At 42.9% G+C, this 17,865-nt stretch overlaps 1 protein-coding gene across 2 annotated transcripts in view; it reads right to left on the bottom strand.

Moving 5' to 3' along the window:
• The window catches only part of pde6a (phosphodiesterase 6A, cGMP-specific, rod, alpha), a 31,730-nt gene that overhangs the window by 12,388 nt on the left and 1,477 nt on the right, over nucleotides 1–17,865 (bottom strand). The window contains exons 2-9 of one of the 2 annotated variants that reach the window (XM_023959400.2): nucleotides 17,193–17,526; nucleotides 11,610–11,751; nucleotides 8,442–8,594; nucleotides 4,189–4,278; nucleotides 3,727–3,867; nucleotides 1,170–1,244; nucleotides 1,028–1,092; nucleotides 283–349 (exon numbers count right to left, since the gene is read on the bottom strand). In XM_023959400.2, the coding sequence (XP_023815168.1) occupies nucleotides 283–349; nucleotides 1,028–1,092; nucleotides 1,170–1,244; nucleotides 3,727–3,867; nucleotides 4,189–4,278; nucleotides 8,442–8,594; nucleotides 11,610–11,751; nucleotides 17,193–17,521 (1,062 nt within the window). In that variant the 5' untranslated portion in view covers nucleotides 17,522–17,526. Of the gene's footprint in view, nucleotides 1–282; nucleotides 350–1,027; nucleotides 1,093–1,169; nucleotides 1,245–3,726; nucleotides 3,868–4,188; nucleotides 4,279–8,441; nucleotides 8,595–11,609; nucleotides 11,752–17,192; nucleotides 17,530–17,865 lie in introns of both variants that reach the window. The other variant, XM_023959399.2, reaches the window with a different exon arrangement.

The raw sequence follows: 17,865 nt of genomic DNA on the forward strand, positions 1-17,865 counted from the left end.
AACAGAGAAGCGTGTCTGGATGGTGTGTGAATTCCTGCTTTGAATGCTTCCCCCTTTCAAGTGGGGCACAATGACTTGACCGTGACTGCAGCTTCTGCAGCTTCTGCAGCTTCTGCAGCTTCTGCAGAAGCTGCAGAAGCTGCAGAAGCTGCAGAAGCTGCAGAAGCTGCAGAAGCTGCAGAAGCTGCAGAAGCTGCAGAAGCTGGAGAAGCTGCAGAAGCTGCAGAAGCTGCAGAAGCTGCAGAAGCTGACGCTCGCTGGAGTGAGGAAGCAGGTACTGACCAGTCCGGTCTCTGCCACATACGTGGGCAAACCGCTGACCAGAGCCCAGTGATCCGCTGGAGGATTCCTGAGTTGGAGAGAAAAGGACTTAACTTGATTAATGCAAATAAAGAAACTGGCTGCAAAGCATCTGAAGCAATACTTTTAAATCACCCCATTAGCCCCGAGGGGGCAATTAAAACATCCAATGGACCCTTTCTTTTCTTTTTTTGGTGCTCAGATTCATTTGACCAAATTATTCTGTCATTGCCTTGATGTCCACGAGAACAGCGATAGTAGTACAGTCTTCACTATATAATGATATTTTCACACTTATTGATGATGAAAAAACAACTAAAAACATCCTGATTTTTATCATAAAATGAAGACGAATCACAGGAAAAAAAGTAAAGTCAACTGAAAATACAATTATATATTTGATCATGTAGGTGCTCTTTAGCAGAAAAAGTGATTTATAAATAAAGTTTAATTTAAATTCATCTTTTAATTGATGTTTCTGGTCATATATGACTCTTCCAGGTTTTCACATTTAAAGCTTTTTTTTGTGACATATTTCTCCAGATGGAGGACAGAGATGAAGCTAAAAGTGAAATCGCTTTTCTGAGTATTTTTTCTTCATTTCAAATTGCTGTGAATCAGGAGCAAAGACAGAGCAGTTTGGAAACGCCTGGAGCAGTGATGGAGGTGCTACTTTCCTAAACTCGCTCTGAAGTATGTGTCAAACTGAAGATTTGCCGTAACTCACGGTATAACTTTAATGTCCTCTTTGCCGTGGAGGATGTAGTCGATCCCTTTGTAGAAAATGATTTCCTGCAGAAGACAGACCACGTGTTTTACAGTGCTGTTGCTATGACGATGACTGTGGTTGTTGAAAGAGTCTTTCTCACCCTGCCGTCGGGCGTCTTTGGCCCATCGTACGGTGCAGCTTCTCCCATCAGAATGGGCCACATGTCAAAAAACTCCTGCAGGTGAAATAAAACAAGGTGGTGCACCAAAAAAAAAGCTCTTTTGCTTTAAGAGAAGTTCAATAGTTTCCTCATTCAGATCCTAAAGTTGAGTTTTTTTCAGCATCCTGCATGAATGAAAGCGAGCGCTGGAGCATCTGTGCAGACAGACGACACCTCCTTAGCAGCAGCTGTTAGGAATCAGCCTCGCTAACGAGGTGACGGGCTACGACTTTTCCGTCATGTGACACAAAAACATGAAGAAATGGAGCAAACAAGGATAAAATGTTTTTAAAATGTTTGTCTTTTCAGCAACAGCCTCTCCCAAACAAGAACAAAGCTTTTTAATCTAGATATTTCTGGCTTTGCATTTGCTTTATAGCATTTCAGTAGTTCTAACCTCTGGGAGATCCTCTAAAAGGACTGAAGGTCGCCCGGAATCGCTCCACAGCTGTCAATATTCTTAAAGTGAAGACCTCCCTGGCAGAAGATCCACCCCCAGGTAAGGAGCAGTGGGCTGCTTTACCCCTCCATTTACCAAAAGACCAAAGGAAACGACTACAAAGTCAATCGTGACCTCCTGCCTAAGGAGGCCTGGTGCCACGCCCACCAATGGACGCCCTGGAGTTTCAGCAGGATGTCGTTTATGGACAAACTACCAAACACGGCACTCCAGATGCTCCTGTAGTTGCACACCTGGACGTTAAAGTCCAAGAGGACAAGGGAGACCTTTGTTTGGCCGCTGTCCTCTACACCTCCAAGAAGAGGAAGAGGAGCAAACATGAAGGTGTTTTCTTTTTTTGACTAAGTAAGATAAGTGTTTTTTGTTGTCAGTTATGGTCTGCATGGCCTGGAGCAGACCTTTGTAGATTTGGGTGAACCTGTATACATTTCCTAATTATGGCCCGCAGCAGCGGTCACTGACTGCAAGGAGCAGATTGTTTTCCCAGTTGGAAAGATTTCGGCGCCTTTCAGCGAAAGTTTAACCCCCGCCGCGTACTCGAAAAGTCACCGAAATGAGCAAACGCTTGCTGCCAGCTCCAGTCTAGAAACGCCACAGAAGTGTCGTTGACCTTTGACCTTTGGAAAAGGCCATCTTGCATTTTGAAATAAAAGCCCCTTTAGCACCAGATACAAAGGAAAACTCATCCTGGGGATTTTTAGCGATCGTCTCGTAACTTCTCAGGCATCCATAGCAAGGTACTGTGGACAAAATGTTGGAATTAGAAGTTGTAGATTTTGAACAGCGTGTCTTTGGCGAATGAAATATGCGATTCCCTGGCCCACGCTGAACAAAACGATGTAACATATGACAAGATCGATACAGGAATGTGGGCGTGGTAAGCCAAAAACCGTTACAAAAAATGTGCTGACTCTGCAAAAACGAAAAAATTCAGAATTTCTTTTTGAGAATTGACTAACCAAACCAATATATTCTTGTCAGCGACATCCAGAGGAAGTTTTGAAATAATTAAGGGATGTCAACACGACCTATGGTTTGGCGGCCATTTTGTGCTAAAATCTGTGATTTTGCCATTAACGCGTTTTTACACAATATGAAGAAAAGTAACTTTTTTTTCGAGCGATTTTCACGACATTTCACGCACATGTCGCTGGTATAACTCTACAGTCATGGAGTTTTGTTTACCACTGAGTTCGGGAAAAGGCCGCCATCTTAAATTTTTCATAAAAAGCACCTTTACTACTGGATACAAACGTTAACTCGTTGGGATTTTTATTGAATGTCTTTTAACTGTCTTCCACAGCTACTGTGGAAAAAATGTTGGAATTAGAAGTTGTAGATTTTCAACGGCTTGCACATGGCCGGCTAGCAAATGTGGCGCACTGTTAAAACTCTTACGTTTTGCAATGGAATACTGTGAAAGTTATAGCATGCATCCATGTCAGGAACTGAACATATTGAAAAACATTGGATATGGACATATAAGGAATGTGGGCGTGGTTGCTAAGGACATCCAAAAGTTTACTTTTTCCTAGTAGTCTGAAACTGACGTCGATCAGTTCGTTATCCCCAGGCGAACAAAACATAAAATGGTTGCTATGGAGATAAAATTAGCAGAAAAACCACCATGGTGAATTGTTTTTTTTCCATCAACTTCTGAGATTTTGCTCTTACCAATGGAGCAATATTTTTTTCTTAGTGTGCTGATGATGTCGATCGCAATGCTAGCACTTTTAACCACATTACCATAACTACAATAGTTAGCTTAATTAGCAAATACAGCTTTGACTAGCATTTATCAAAGGTTGAGGGTAAGGGCGGCCGTGGCGCGTAGAGGTGGCCGTCGAGGGTGGGTAGCGCCTGTTGGCCATGCAACGCCGCATACGGCTTTAATTATTAAGTTTTTTTTTGTATTTTCTCTCTTCTTCTGCACCGCTGACCTCCGTTATTGCAAAGTAAGTTTGAGATATTCACACAGAAGGATCCAATCAAAGCAGCAGAATCGTTGTGACTGAGTCCGGGTGTGGAGAAACCCACCTTGGTCTTGGTCATGTCCAGCAGACCCACAGAGTAACGGTCACAGTTGAGAAAAGCTCGGACCGTGTACAAGGCCTTGTGGAACTGCCTCTCAATGTCCGTCAGCTCCTCAAACACCTTGCTGGCCGACCACAGCAGAACCTGGAAGTACAAAAAACAACAAAACCGCTTTTCACAGTCAGCGGTGTGTTTTTGTGAAAATAAGCTTTTTTAAATTATTGTTTGGACTGTAAAGAAATGGTTGTTTTGGTGGGGGGGCTCAGATCAGTCATTAATAAGCAGCAAAAGGGGTGCAAAAACTTTTCTGGTATAAGTTTAGTTAAAAGTCCAGTAAAGGAAGATCAGAACCTGAAGGGTTTTAGGATAAATGGTACCAAAGAAAAGCAGACATCAAAGCAGAACTTTGGGTTCCAAAGGAAAGACGTTGTTCTGCTTGTGACCCCTTCTCTTCCCTTCACTTACCTGTCCTCTTCTGGTTTCACAGTTGTGAAGGTAGCTCAGGTGGAAAACTCTCAGAACCAGGTTGGCAAAATCCAAGTATTTGTTTAAAATCTGGAAGAAAACAAAAAGTTCTGCCATTTATTGTTAGTTCATTTTAACAAGAATATGGATTTTTGTTTTAAATTATCTGTAAATATTTTACATGAAATGTTTGAAGACAGAAACCTTCCTGTGGACACATGACGTGTTAAAACATGAACTGGTTGCTGCCAGATTTCAGTGAATCCCAACAAAGGTTAGTGAGGGAATCCATAGTTCAGCATGAACTATGAACTAAGCTTTTATTCTGAAAGTTTTAAACTAATTTTAGTTACATAATGAAATGTTTTACATTAAAAGAGTTTCATCTGATGATGTAGAATTTTATAAAATCAGATTTTTTTTCCTGCTGTTTTGAGCTTTTATGTATTTAACAAAAGTCATTTATTGTTTGAATAACATATTTATTTATTTTTTTTATTACATTTACAGAGTCAATGAGTCAGAACTGTTTTGGTATTTTTAGCTTAAGTTATTGGTGCTACAATATCCAGAACAAAATGATTTTCTTCCTGTTGAAACATTTTATATTCTTTCAAAATGCAACAAAAACTCTGTAGCTCTAAATTTCTGCCAAAGACTGACATTTATTCTAACTATTATAAACATGGCTGCATAATCTAGCCACAGGGGTTGCAAGCCAGTTGCCTCTGTGCCGGTCCCAAGCCCGGATAAATAGAGAGGGTTGCGTCAGGAAGGGCATCCGGCGTAAAAATTGCCAAAATAACCATGCGAATCATCCACAACACTTTTGACATACCGGATCGGTCGAGGCCCGGGTTAACAACGACCGCCACCGATGCTGTTAACCTACAGGGTGTCGGTGGAAATTTGACTACTGTTGGTGGAAGAAAGAGGGGAGGCAGAAGGGTCCGTGGCCAGAGAGAGAAGGGAAAAGGCAGGAACATAGGTTTGAGAATAGGGACTCTTAACGTTGGCACAATGACAGGGAAAGGCAGAGAGCTGGCAGACATGATGGAGAGAAGGAAGGTAGATGTACTGTGTGTGCAGGAGACAAGGTGGAAGGGCAGCAAGGCACGTAGTATTGGAGGAGGATACAAACTGTTCTATCATGGTGTTGATAGGAAGAGAAACGGGGTAGGAGTGATTCTGAAGGGGGAGTTTGTAAACAGTGTTCTAGAGGTGAAAAGAGTCTCAGACAGGATGATGAGCCTAAAGTTAGAAATTGAAGGGGTGATGGTGAATGTAGTCAGTGGGTATGCGCCACAGGTTGGCTGTGAGTTAGAAGTGAAGGAGAGATTCTGGAGTGAGTTGGATGAGGTCATAGAGGGTATCCCCAGAGGAGAGAGAGTTGTTATTGGAGCAGACTTTAATGGGCATGTTGGTGAGGGCAACAGAGGTGATGAGGAGGTGATGGGCAGGTTTGGTGTGAAGGAAAGGAATCTGGAGGGACAGATGGTGGTGGACTTTGCGAAGAGGATGGAAATGGCTGTAGTCAACACTTACTTCCAGAAGAGAGAGGAACATAGAGTGACATACAGAAGTGGAGGTAGGAGTACTCAGGTGGACTACATCCTATGTAGACGAGGTCATTTGAGAGAGGTTAATGACTGCAAAGTGGTGGTAGGAGAGAGTGTAGCCAGACAGCACCGCATGGTGGTGTGTAAGATGACTCTGGAGGTCAGGAAGAAGAAGAGAGGGAAAACAGAAAAGAAGACCAAGTGGTGGAAGCTACAGAATGAAGAAACTTGTGAGGAATTTAGGCAGAAGTTGAGACAGGTCCTGGGTGGTCAGGATGAGCTTCCAGATGACTGGGAAACTACAGCAGAGATTATCAGGGAAACAGGTAGGAAAGTGCTAGGTGTGTCATCTGGAAAGAGGAAAGACGGTAAAGAGACTTGGTGGTGGAATGAGGAAGTACAGGAATGCGTCCAGAGGAAGAGGTTGGCTAAAAGGAAGTGGGATGTAGAAAGGACTGAGGAAGGTAGACAGGAGTATAAGGAAGCGCAGCGTAGAGTGAAGAGAGAGGTGGCAAAGGCCAAACAGAAAGCTTACGATGAGCTATATGACAGGTTAGACACAAAGGAAGGAGAAAAGGACTTGTACAGGCTAGCCAGACAGAGAGACAGAGATGGGAAGGACGTGCAACAGATAAGGGTGATTAAGGACAGAGATGGAAAGGTGCTAACAACCCAGGAGAGTGTACAGAAAAGATGGAAGGAGTATTTTGAGGAGCTGATGAACGTGGAAAATGACAGGGAAAGAAGGGAGGAAGATGTGGTTGTTATGGAGCAGGAAGTAGCAGAGATTGGAAAGGATGAGGTTAGGAAGGCTCTGAAAAGGATGAAGAGCGGAAAGGCCGTTGGTCCTGATGACGTACCTGTGGAGGTATGGAAGTGCTTAGGAGAGACAGCAGTGGAATTTCTAACGAGTTTTTTCAATAGGATTCTAGAGAGTGAGAAGATGCCTGAGGAATGGAGGAGAAGCGTTCTGGTTCCGATCTTTAAGAACAAGGGTGACACGCAGAACTGCAGCAACTATAGAGGAATAAAGTTGATGAGCCACACAATGAAGCTGTGGGAAAGAGTAGTGGAAGCCAGGCTTAGGAAAGAGGTGGAGATTTGTGAGCAGCAGTATGGTTTCATGCCCCGTAAGAGCACCACTGATGCCATTTTTGCTTTGAGAATGTTGATGGAAAAGTACAGAGAAGGTCAGAAGGAGCTGCATTGTGTGTTCGTAGATTTAGAGAAGGCGTATGACAGGGTGCCGAGGGAGGAGCTGTGGTACTGTATGAGGTCGTCTGGAGTGGCAGAGAAGTATGTCAGAGTAGTTCAGGACATGTATGAGAGAAGTATGACGGTGGTGAGATGTGCTGTAGGTCAGACAGAGGAGTTCAAGGTGGAGGTGGGACTACACCAAGGATCAGCTTTGAGTCCTTTTTTGTTTGCTATGCTGATGGACAGGCTGACAGACGAGGTAAGACAGGAATCTCCCTGGACAATGATGTTTGCGGATGACATTGTAATCTGCAGTGAGAGTAGAGAGCAGGTGGAGGAACAGCTAGAGAGGTGGAGGTTTGCTCTGGAAAGAAGAGGCATGAAGGTCAGTCGTAGTAAGACAGAATACATGTGTCTGAACGAGAGGGATCAAGGTAGAAGCGTTAGGTTACAGGGGGCTGAGGTGAAGAAGGTGCAGGAGTTTAAGTACTTGGGGTCAACAGTTCAGTGTGATGGGGAGTGTGGAAAAGAGGTGAAGAGGCGAGTGCAGGCAGGTTGGAGCGGGTGGAGGAAAGTGTCAGGAGTGTTGTGTGACAGAAGAGTGCCAGCAAGACTCAAAGGAAAGGTGTACAAGACAGTGGTGAGACCAGCTCTGCTCTATGGGTTAGAGACGGTAGCAGTGAGACAGAGACAAGAGGCTGAGATGGAGGTAGCGGAGATGAAGATGTTGAGGTTCTCCTTAGGAGTGACCAGGTTAGACAGGATAAGGAACGAGTACATCAGAGGGACGGCTCATGTTGCCTGTGTTAGCGACAAAGTCAGAGAAGCCAGACTGAGATGGTTTGGACATGTTCAGAGGAGGGATAGTGGATATATTGGTAGAAGGATGTTGGAGATGGAGCTGCCTGGCAGGAGGGCAAGAGGACGGCCAAAGAGGAGATACATGGATGTCTTGACAGAGGACATGAAGTTGGCTAATGTTAGGGTAGAAGATGTTCATGATAGAGTGAGGTGGAAAAGGATGATTCGCTGTGGCGACCCCTGATGGGAAAAGCCGAAAGAGAAAGAAGAAAGAAGAATAAACTTCTTCTTCCTCTTTCGGCTTCTCCCATCAGGGGTCGCCACAGCGAACAAGTCGCATGGTAAACTTGGCAATGTTTTACGCCGGATGCCCTTCCTGACGCAACCTTCTCAAACCGGGCTTGGAACCGGCACAGGGGTAGAGAAGGGAACAGGGAGCAGCCCGGAGTCGAACCCTGGTTTCATGGACGGAAGGCGCCGCAAACCAGCACGAGCTAAACCGGCTGCAAGAAAGAAGAATAAACATGGCTGCATAATTCTTCTGACCTGCAACATTTGAGGCAAAACTGAAACTGCCACACACGGTTAGTTCCAGTTTCCCATCATCCAGATTCTTCAAAACCCAACAAACTGAACTTAATTGAGCTGAATGCTTCCTACACTGTCAGATTGAGAAAGCAAAGGAAGACATGTCACCTCTTCATCCTTGGCGGTGAAGCTCGGGCCATCCACCTTGTTGACCGCCATCATCACAGCCACCATGTCTTTCCCGTTCATGATGGGGATGGCGAGGACGTTTTTGGTCGTGTACTCGGTCAGCTCATCAACGAAGCTGCTGAAATGAGAGCTCTGAGGGGAAGAAAGGAGAGAACAAACGTCTGACCGGGTCTCCCGTCCCGGCTTTGATAAACATGCCGGCCTTGAACATGAGAGCTGCACTCGGAGCCTCTCCAGCACCCACACACTCAGCTGCTCTCCACTCGCATCTCCCTCATGCGCTGATCAATGATGCTCTCCCCGGGGGCGTCACAGGGGCAATTAACGGAGACGACCAAAGAAAAACTTCCACAAACCACAACGTGACAGGAAGGTGATTTAAACCAGCAGGAAGCTGCTGCATCCAGAGGGGCTGAACAAATCTGGATCATCACATCATCATCATTCATTCCATGTTTATCGATTTAAACGCAGGTGGGAGTGTTTCTATATGATGTATGCGAGTCACAAGACAACAATAAACAAACACACCACTGACGTGTGTAAAAGTACCTGAAATTAAAGAACTAGAATCGTCTAAAACACGTGTCAAACCCAAATGTGGCCCCCCATGTCATTTTATGTGGCCAGGGAGAGCATAAAAGTTTTCAATTTCCTAAAATAAAAAGTAAAAATTGATCTGTATTCATTCATATCTAGGGGGAATCTGACCTGAAATATTGGATTGGGCAACTATACATTAAGACTTAAACACTATCCATATAACTTAACCCGACAGAATTAAATTTAAAAGGATTTATGCTAAAGTAACAAGCAAACGTGTTTTCTATGCAACCGGAATTGTCACTTTAAAAAGTTATAATAAATAAATAATGAGTTATTTAACATTAAGGAGGAGTTACATTTATTTTTCATTACATTTAGTTACACGTATAAGTTATATCTGGCCCTTTGAGGACAACCATGTGGCCCTCAGTGAAAATGAGTTTGACCCCCCTGGACTAAAACAACTTGTTAGTATGATGTAATGACGTATTTCCGTTTAAAAATGAGACCGCTGAGTTACTCCCACCTGTAGCTACCTGAAGACGTTGATTTCCTGAAAACAAAGCTGTGTATCAATTCCTTTTTTTTTGCAGTGTATGTTGATGTTTCTTTATATGATGACATCCAAAAGACACATTTAACCTTTCAAAAACGAGAGAACAGCACATCGAGGTGCCATCGCTGTGTCCCTGAACGCACCGCATCAGTTAACTTCAAATGCATTTCTACTCAGGTCTTCAGGTTTTTGTTCACCTGATGGCCTTTCAGAGCCAGATTTGAGTTGTTTTGACTTTTGGAAGCTCCAGAAGACATCTAGTAAACTCCATAGACTCAGTCATCTTTATGTAAACAACCCCGTTCTGCCATCGACGCTCCAAACAGGAAATGACTGAGCGGTCTAACATCGAACGCAGAAGTAACATGTGCGTGTAGTCCGTTGCGTGCCTGGTGGTCAGTAACATACAGAAGCACATTTGAAGAGGTTTGGTTGCAGTCTTATCTGTTTGGAGGACACCTGGTCTTCATGTGGGCGGGGCATGGCAGAGCTGCTGATGATGGATGGGGTGAGCCACAATAGGAGTGAATGGATTGTAATTATTATGAAATGGAACTGCCTCATTTAGGTGGTTTCCACTGAAAATCCTTTCAGTCTTGGTGTTTATTCTGGAGATTAAAATCTCCACGTATGTGTTTCTATGCAGGAAAGTCACATGTTCTTCTGACCATCAGGATCTGAAATCCAAACATCTTCAGAGTCACTGAGCCTCTCGGGTTGATCTGCATCACATTTGCTCTACTTCAGTTCTTTCAGGTCCAAAACGTCGCCGTCGGAGAAACAATAAAGAGTGACAGAATAGATGAGGGAGGATGTTGTGCTGAGTCTGTGAAAACAGCTCAGTGACCTCTGCCAGTAATCTGGGATCGTTCTAATTCAGGACAGATTAACTCGCTCCGTGTGAAGCCTGTCTACCTTCCACGAATGCACACACACACATAAATAAACACACCTTACGAGCGACAACATCTTAAATGATGAGAGAGCCCTAACTCTAAGTGATGTGATCACCGCATTGACTGTGAAGCCAAGGCTGCAGAGAGGCGGCGGGTGGAAACGGAGGTCGGCTCTTAGTGACTCCATAATCCCCACCTACAGGACTGGAATCCTGACAGGCCGGCCGGAGTTATATTGGATTGGAATGGAAATAGCATTCAGGGAGATTTCCAGTCCCACTGAAAGGCCTTCGTTCCTGCATTAGCATCATAAAACCAGCCAATTATGTGGAGACATGAACGCTCCTCTGCAGCCGTCAGTCCTGCTCCGTTATGACTGAAGCCGAAGACTGGGGGGATGGGGGGGGGGGGGGGGGGCAGCTTCATGGCCCAGTACCCCCATGATGCATGAAATGATGCCACTGAAAGGAATCTGGGTTCTGGGTTATGTGTTCTAGTAAGTGGAAATATCACAATAACAAAGTGGACAGGTGTGGGCTGGAGAGAGAGAGAGAGAGAGACAGAGACAGAGACAGAGAGAGACAGAGACAGAGAGAGAGAGAGAGACAGAGACAGAGAGAGAATGCTTGCAAGGTTTTTCCAAATGTCAAAGGCTGTAATGAGATTGAGCTGGCTTTGCTTCTACAGAATTAAGTGTGTCAACGGCTGTGTTGTGTCGTCCTCTAGTGGTCAAAAGGAAAACAACAACATGTTTCCCCCCCCCCTGCAGTTTTTTATGTGATGAATTGGTTCAACTTCTCCAACAGGATTTCCTCTTGTTTGGAGGTGCCAGGAAAGCCTAACACAAAAAGGGCCTGTGTGGAACACCGCTTCCACCCATTCAGGACCTCTTAAAGGTCTTTGAACGATCACAGGAGCTGAGGGATTTCCCCCTGGAAGGGTCACATGGTGCAAACTGGTCATGGGTGATGGCCCAGAGGGATCAATAACATCAAGGACTGTGTCAGTGGTCCACACTAGCGTCACCAGGACCCCTACAGCCAGGACCTTCACCCAAAGACTCAGCCTAAGAGAGCCACTTGGGTTTGCTCTCCTGTGTCTCACATAGTTAGGTCTGGGTGGATCTGTAGCCACTGTGAGAGAACATACCTTCGACACGTCAGGAACGTTCACCATCTTCTTGCTTGTGGCCACATGTCCCACAATGCCCATGTCCAGTGGGTACACGATTTCACTCTCAGGTGGCACCAGGCACTCATCGTAGGTTGCATCTTTATGGACGTTAAACAACCTAAAAAAGAAACCAAAATGTAACTATTAGACTTTGGGCCATTGATTTGCTTTTGTCACATGCTGTGCTTTGGTTTGATGAAGGTGAAGGAGCAGCCGGAGCTGCTGAAAACACCAGAGAAGGTGTGGAGCAGCAAGAAGAGGGACAGGTCCGGAAGTTCAGGAGCAAAGATCCAAAAGCCAAAAGTTTTTACAGAACGTACTGATTAAACAAATTGTTTTTGTCAGGCATTTTCATGGAGGCCATGATAGTTTTTATCCTGACACATTTCCACTAATGCCTGCAGATTTCTTTAGTGTTCACACCCCTGCTGGGCCCTGCTAAGGTACAAAAAAATCTGTCTTAAACAATACAAAGAGAAAAATGTATAGAACTTTTGTGAAAACTTCTTATTTTGGGTCAGTTTAAGACACTTTTGTTCAGTTCTCAGCCCCTAAAGGATGTGTCACAAAGCCGCTATGTACATTTTGCACATGTTGCAAGATGAAAACCGATCATACGTGAATATATGTGGAACCACGAATGAACCACGTTAAAACTACGAAAGAAGTACGAATAAACCACACAAAGAACACGTAAACCTGCGCTTCCTTGAACTTCTTCATTTTGGCATAAGTCACACTGCTTCAGCACCATGGTCAGCTCCTGTCGCAGGCACTTGCTAAGCTTTCTTTTAATTAAACAGTCGCAGATTTAATTTAATTTAATTCAGTTCTATTGATACAGTAGTCTCAACCGACTTCACACCGCTAATCATACAAAATATAAAATCGGTTACAAAATACTCAAGATTATCAGACTATTTTGTAAAACACAATGTATTAGTGCCACAACAATATGGCTTTAGGAAAAACAGCACCACGGGTATGGCTATCTTAGATCTTGTAGAAAAAATCAATGACGCCTTTGAAAGAGGTGAATATGGTATTGGGGTTTTTCTGGATCTTTCTAAGGCATTTGACACTATAGATCATGAAATCTTACTCAGCAAATTAAGGCATTACGGGGTCAGGGGATTAGCGCTCCAGTGGTTCAGGAGTTATATCTGTGGAAGAGAGCTATATGTAAAGGTTAATGAACTAAAATCACAAAAACTCAACATTCAAACGGGTGTACCACAAAGATCCATATTGGGACCACTTCTTTTCATAATTTATATAAATGATTTTGTTTTCTGTTCTGGAGCCATCCACAAAATACTTTTTGCAGACGATACTAGTTTATTCATGTCACGTAGAAATATCGACTTATTGGAAAAACTCTTAAATGAACAACTAGTAAAAGTAGATACTTGGTTCAAATGCAATAAATTGTCATTAAACACGAGCAAAACTTTTTTTTATCATATTCCACACATCCAGACACAAATCCACCTACAGGAAATTGAACATAAATATAGATGGGCAATCTCTTCAACAGGTGGACTCGATCAAATTTCTTGGAATCCACATAGATCAATTTATAAATTTAAAAAAACACATAGATGAACTAGTTAAAAAATTATCCAAACTTGTTGGTTTATTCTATAAGATTCGGCACATGCTCCCATCAGATGCATTGCTAACATTGTACAGATCCCTGTTTGAGCCCCACCTGAATTACTGTAACATCATATGGAATAACACATATTCTACCTACACGGCAAAACTCCTGATTACACAAAAGAAAGCAATAAGAGCAATAACCTGGTCCACGCCAAATTCCCCAACGGATCCACTCTTCCACAGATACAGCCTCCTTAAGTTACCGGAACTCAACACGTATCATAATGCATCCACAATGTACAGTGTTGTTAATAAATTAAATAGTCGTTTGTGTGACCTCATACCACTTTTTTTGCCCTCTTATCACCATGACACCAGGGGAAAGCATATGCTAAAAGGCAAAAACAGAAAATTAAAATGTACAAGCTTCTCTGTCTGTATTAGAGGTCCACAAACTTGGAATATTTTAGAAAATGACGTTAAACAGTCTGCAACAATGTACATGTCTAAAAGGAAACTGAAATTGTTATTATTGTCAACATACTGTGAAAATGCTGCTCCAACCGAAACCATCTATTAACGTGTTTGTGATTTCTTTCTGTCTGTTGACACTTATATGGCCACACGCCAGAGTTTATGTTGTTCAAATTCATTGTCCCTATTGTCTAACACTTTCCACTATATTACCATCATTTCTCGCATTCTATTAGTATATTTTATTTATGAAATTATTTTCTTTTCTTTTCTTTTCCTTCCGCCACTTATCTTTTGTATTTTTATGCTTGTCTAAAATGCTGGACCCCTAATAATAAGCAGCTGCTTCTGGGATGTCCATTTTTTCCACATTCTGTATTGTGAGATTTGTTGCTTTCGACGCATTGTGGAAAAATAAAAATAAAATAAATAAAAAAATAAATACAGTAGCGTATTGGTGAACTAAACTAGACAGACTAAGTTAAACTGGGGATCCCTACCCTTAGACCCTCCTTCTCGGATGAGGTGGATGGGGGGAGCAGGAGACCCCCCCTTCCCCCGGTATAGGCTGCTGGAAGAGTGAAAGATCAGCCTATTTATTTACCCGTCACACAATAGGGAATCTTAGAATGAACCAGCGCGTTCCAGTAATGAAAGTTGTAGACGCGTCCTTATCTCCCAAAAATCATTGCAAAAATGAGAAAAAAATAATTGCAAAGTTGACCACACCCACAACGTAAGCGTCCAGCTGGTCATCCACAGACTTCGCTGCTTTGTGCACTATATTGTCGTCAGGATTGACTCACAAACAATATAAATAAACAGTTCATACTGGTCAATATTTTACTGTAATGTTTGTGCATAAAGTTAGAAGGAAGAACAAAACAGACCTCTGATATGGTTACAACCATATGAACAAAACAGATCATGTCTATATGACATGGTTACATTGTGACTTCTGAACTTTTAATTACAGCTCACCTTATAGTTTTTATGAGGTTAGTGCCCAGCCTGTTTATTCAGAATATTAGAATAAAATTCATCAGTTTTTTCCTTTCATGAGGCTCACCAGCCCTGCTTCTCTTTTTCTTCTTCTGTCGAAGGACTTGGAGAAAAGTCTGTAGATTTCCAGTTTCTGATCATGGTCTTTCATTAACCACAGTTGATTCTCCTCCTTGAAAAGCTGCTTGTTGTCAAAGCTACTGTACATTTCCAGGCATAAAGTAGCATTTCATAAGCTATGTCTGATAGCAAGTTGTAGGTGTCAAGCGCTGAACTGATGACAACTCGATCTGCTTGACGGAAACTCTTGTCATCGATAGCGTGAGGTTGAACTTCTGCCACCATCTAAATTAGATTTTCATGTTTAACTGTTATATTTTTTTATGTTTTTTTTGTACTAATTCCAAAACTGTTCCTAAACTTCACAGAAGATTTTGTTTTTTAGAAACTTTTCAAGGACCTAGAAATTGTATTTTTCAATTTCCAAAACCTTTCCCGGTTTTTCATGATCATAAGAACCCTGAAATTGTGTTTCTGAGTATTTGTTTGTTTAATTCATTGTGATTTGGAGCAGATGAAAAGATTCGATTTTGGTTGCCATTTTTGTTGCACCGCCAATGTTAGGTTGGGGGTGTGAGGGGCTGTAAGCTGTCGTGATAATACGTAAATAAAGAGCTCTCAGTAACAGGGAATGAAAAAGGGGCGTGGTAGTCACACATGTGCCTCACAACTCAGAGGCACATTTCTAATGAACTATCCGGTATCCAGGTCAGCAATCCACTTAATAATTATCTATTGAACTGATCTGGTTACTTTTACATTTTATTTACATTTTTTTTATTTACATTTTTTTATTTACATTTTTTTTTATTTACATTTTTTTTTAATTTACATTTTTATTTACATTTAAAAAGAAAAGCTGTTTTGATCTACGTATGTCTCTTCAGAGCTGTCTGAGTTGCTCAGGTGAACACACCTGGTCCAGTTAAGACCAGGATGTTCGAAAGACAAGCTGATGGTGGATCTCCAGGACCCGGGTTGAAGACCACGGGTTGAAAGTTGGATTGCCAATTGCCAGTTAACCCTTGTGCTATCCTCGGCACTTTAACATTGGGAGTTGGGTCATGTAGACCAGTGTTTTTCAACCAGTGTGCCGCGGCACACGTGGGTCAAGTGCGCCGTGGGAAATTGCCATCATTCACTGATCTAAAAATATTTTCCATCTCCAGGATTTCAGCTCTGTGTTCATCCAAACAGGCCCTGATAAAACACTGAGTAGTTAGGAATATAAAATATCTTAAATTACTTTTTCTTTGTGTTTATTTATGTCTATTAAAGACATTTTGATAAGAATCACAGTACAACAATTTAGCTGCAGCTATAACTGTGTAAAGAAAAGTCCCACCCCTTTAACTGTCTCCGCCAATCATTCTTGAAGGCTTAATCACATGTCATCAGTCTGACCAATCAGAAGTGGTTAAAGTCTTCACTTCCTTGTTCTTAATTCTGCTGATAAAGTCGCTCAGTTCTAACAAAAATACCAGCGTTCATCTCTTAATAAAAAAACAGCCGCAACTTCCTGCTTTGTCTGCCACAATTATCACACAAATCCACGTGAGATTGCGGGGTGGGGGGGGGGGGGGTGCTGTCGATCAATACAGACAATGAATTTCTGCTTTTTTTTTTTGGATGCTGGTGTGCCGCGGGATTTTTGTCAGGGTTAAAGTGTGCCGTGGCTCAAAAAAGGTTGAAAAACACTGATCTAGACCCACTAGACAGTGCGCTGAACCTTTTTTCTTCAATGATTTGTGATCTTCACTGGTGTCCATGGATTACATGAAATTTTTCCACCTTTGTCCACCTTTGTCATGGTAGGGAGAACACGTCACGGTAAAGGGGGGGGGGGGGTCATCTAAGATAGATAGATTTTTATGAAATCTCTATGAAATTTAAAGACATTTGTGCGTGCTCTTCTTATACAGACCATATTCTAAAGGAGAACAGCTGACCTGAAATGTCTGGCTAATCTTTTTCTCTAACCAGGCAGCAGTTTTAAGCCTTTGCAGAGTTGTCCCACATTTCTTGCATGAACTGGAGAACATTCAACTCGAGAGATCCAGGGCTCGTCTCTGACTCTAAAGTAAGACATTTCTGGTCCTTCTTTTTAATTGAAGATGTTCAAAATTCAAGTAACAAAAGACTGAGCCACTGCAGCTAATGTCCAGGAACTGCTGAAAATGTGTGTGGGCATCTCAAATTCAATCTCTTGAAAACAATTGTACAGTGACAGACTGGTGACCTGTCTAGGGTGTCACCTGCCTTCATCGGCAAGGCGCCGGGATAGGCTCCAGCAGCCCCATACCCCCAAGTGGATAAAACTGATTAGAAGATGAATGAATGATTGAATGAATAAACGAAAACAGTTGTGACCCAGAGAGATACCCAGACTCCAACAGTGTGTTGTGAGAAAGGCGGTCTAACCTGGTGGCCAGCTCAGCTACACCGTTTCTCTGCCGGTACATGAAGAGGCTCATGCGATCTGCTCTCATCATGAAGCTGAGGTGCCTCATGAGCTTGAAGATGGACTTCTCCATCTGCAGGTTGTCCTGGATGTCCCTCACCAGGTCAAAGAGGATCTCGCTCTCGTCCGTCATGGTCAAATCGTGATACTTGCTGATATCCACAGCTGGTTTGCGATTGCCTTCCAGCAGATTTGAGATTACTTTAGGCCGTAGGTATCGGTCATAGTACTGCTTGGCAATCTGTGGGTTGGCATCCAGGAACTGCTCTGCTGCCGCTGCGTCCACCATGGTTACTGCTGACAAAAAAACGAGACCTGTTGAATTCCGTTGTTGTGCAGGAAAATCAGATATTTGGTTTGTTGGTTGTTTGCAGCAGGAACTGTTTAATGTCACACTGTAACCCTTGTGCTATCCTAGGCACTTTACCATTGGGAGTTGGGTCATCTAGACCCACTAGACAGTGCTCTGAACTTTTTTTTCTTCAATGATTTGTGATCTTCACTGGTGTCCATGGATATACATGAAATCTTTCCACCTTTATCCACCTTTGTCATGGTAGGGGGAACACGTCAAGGTAAGGGGGGGGGGGGGGTCATCTAAGATAGCACAAGGGTTAAACGCTCTAAAACTGG

This window comes from Oryzias latipes, chromosome 10, assembly GCF_053564925.1.
Source record: "Oryzias latipes strain Hd-rR chromosome 10, Olatipes_Hd-rR_3.1".
NCBI classification, from domain to species: Eukaryota; Metazoa; Chordata; class Actinopteri; order Beloniformes; family Adrianichthyidae; genus Oryzias; species Oryzias latipes.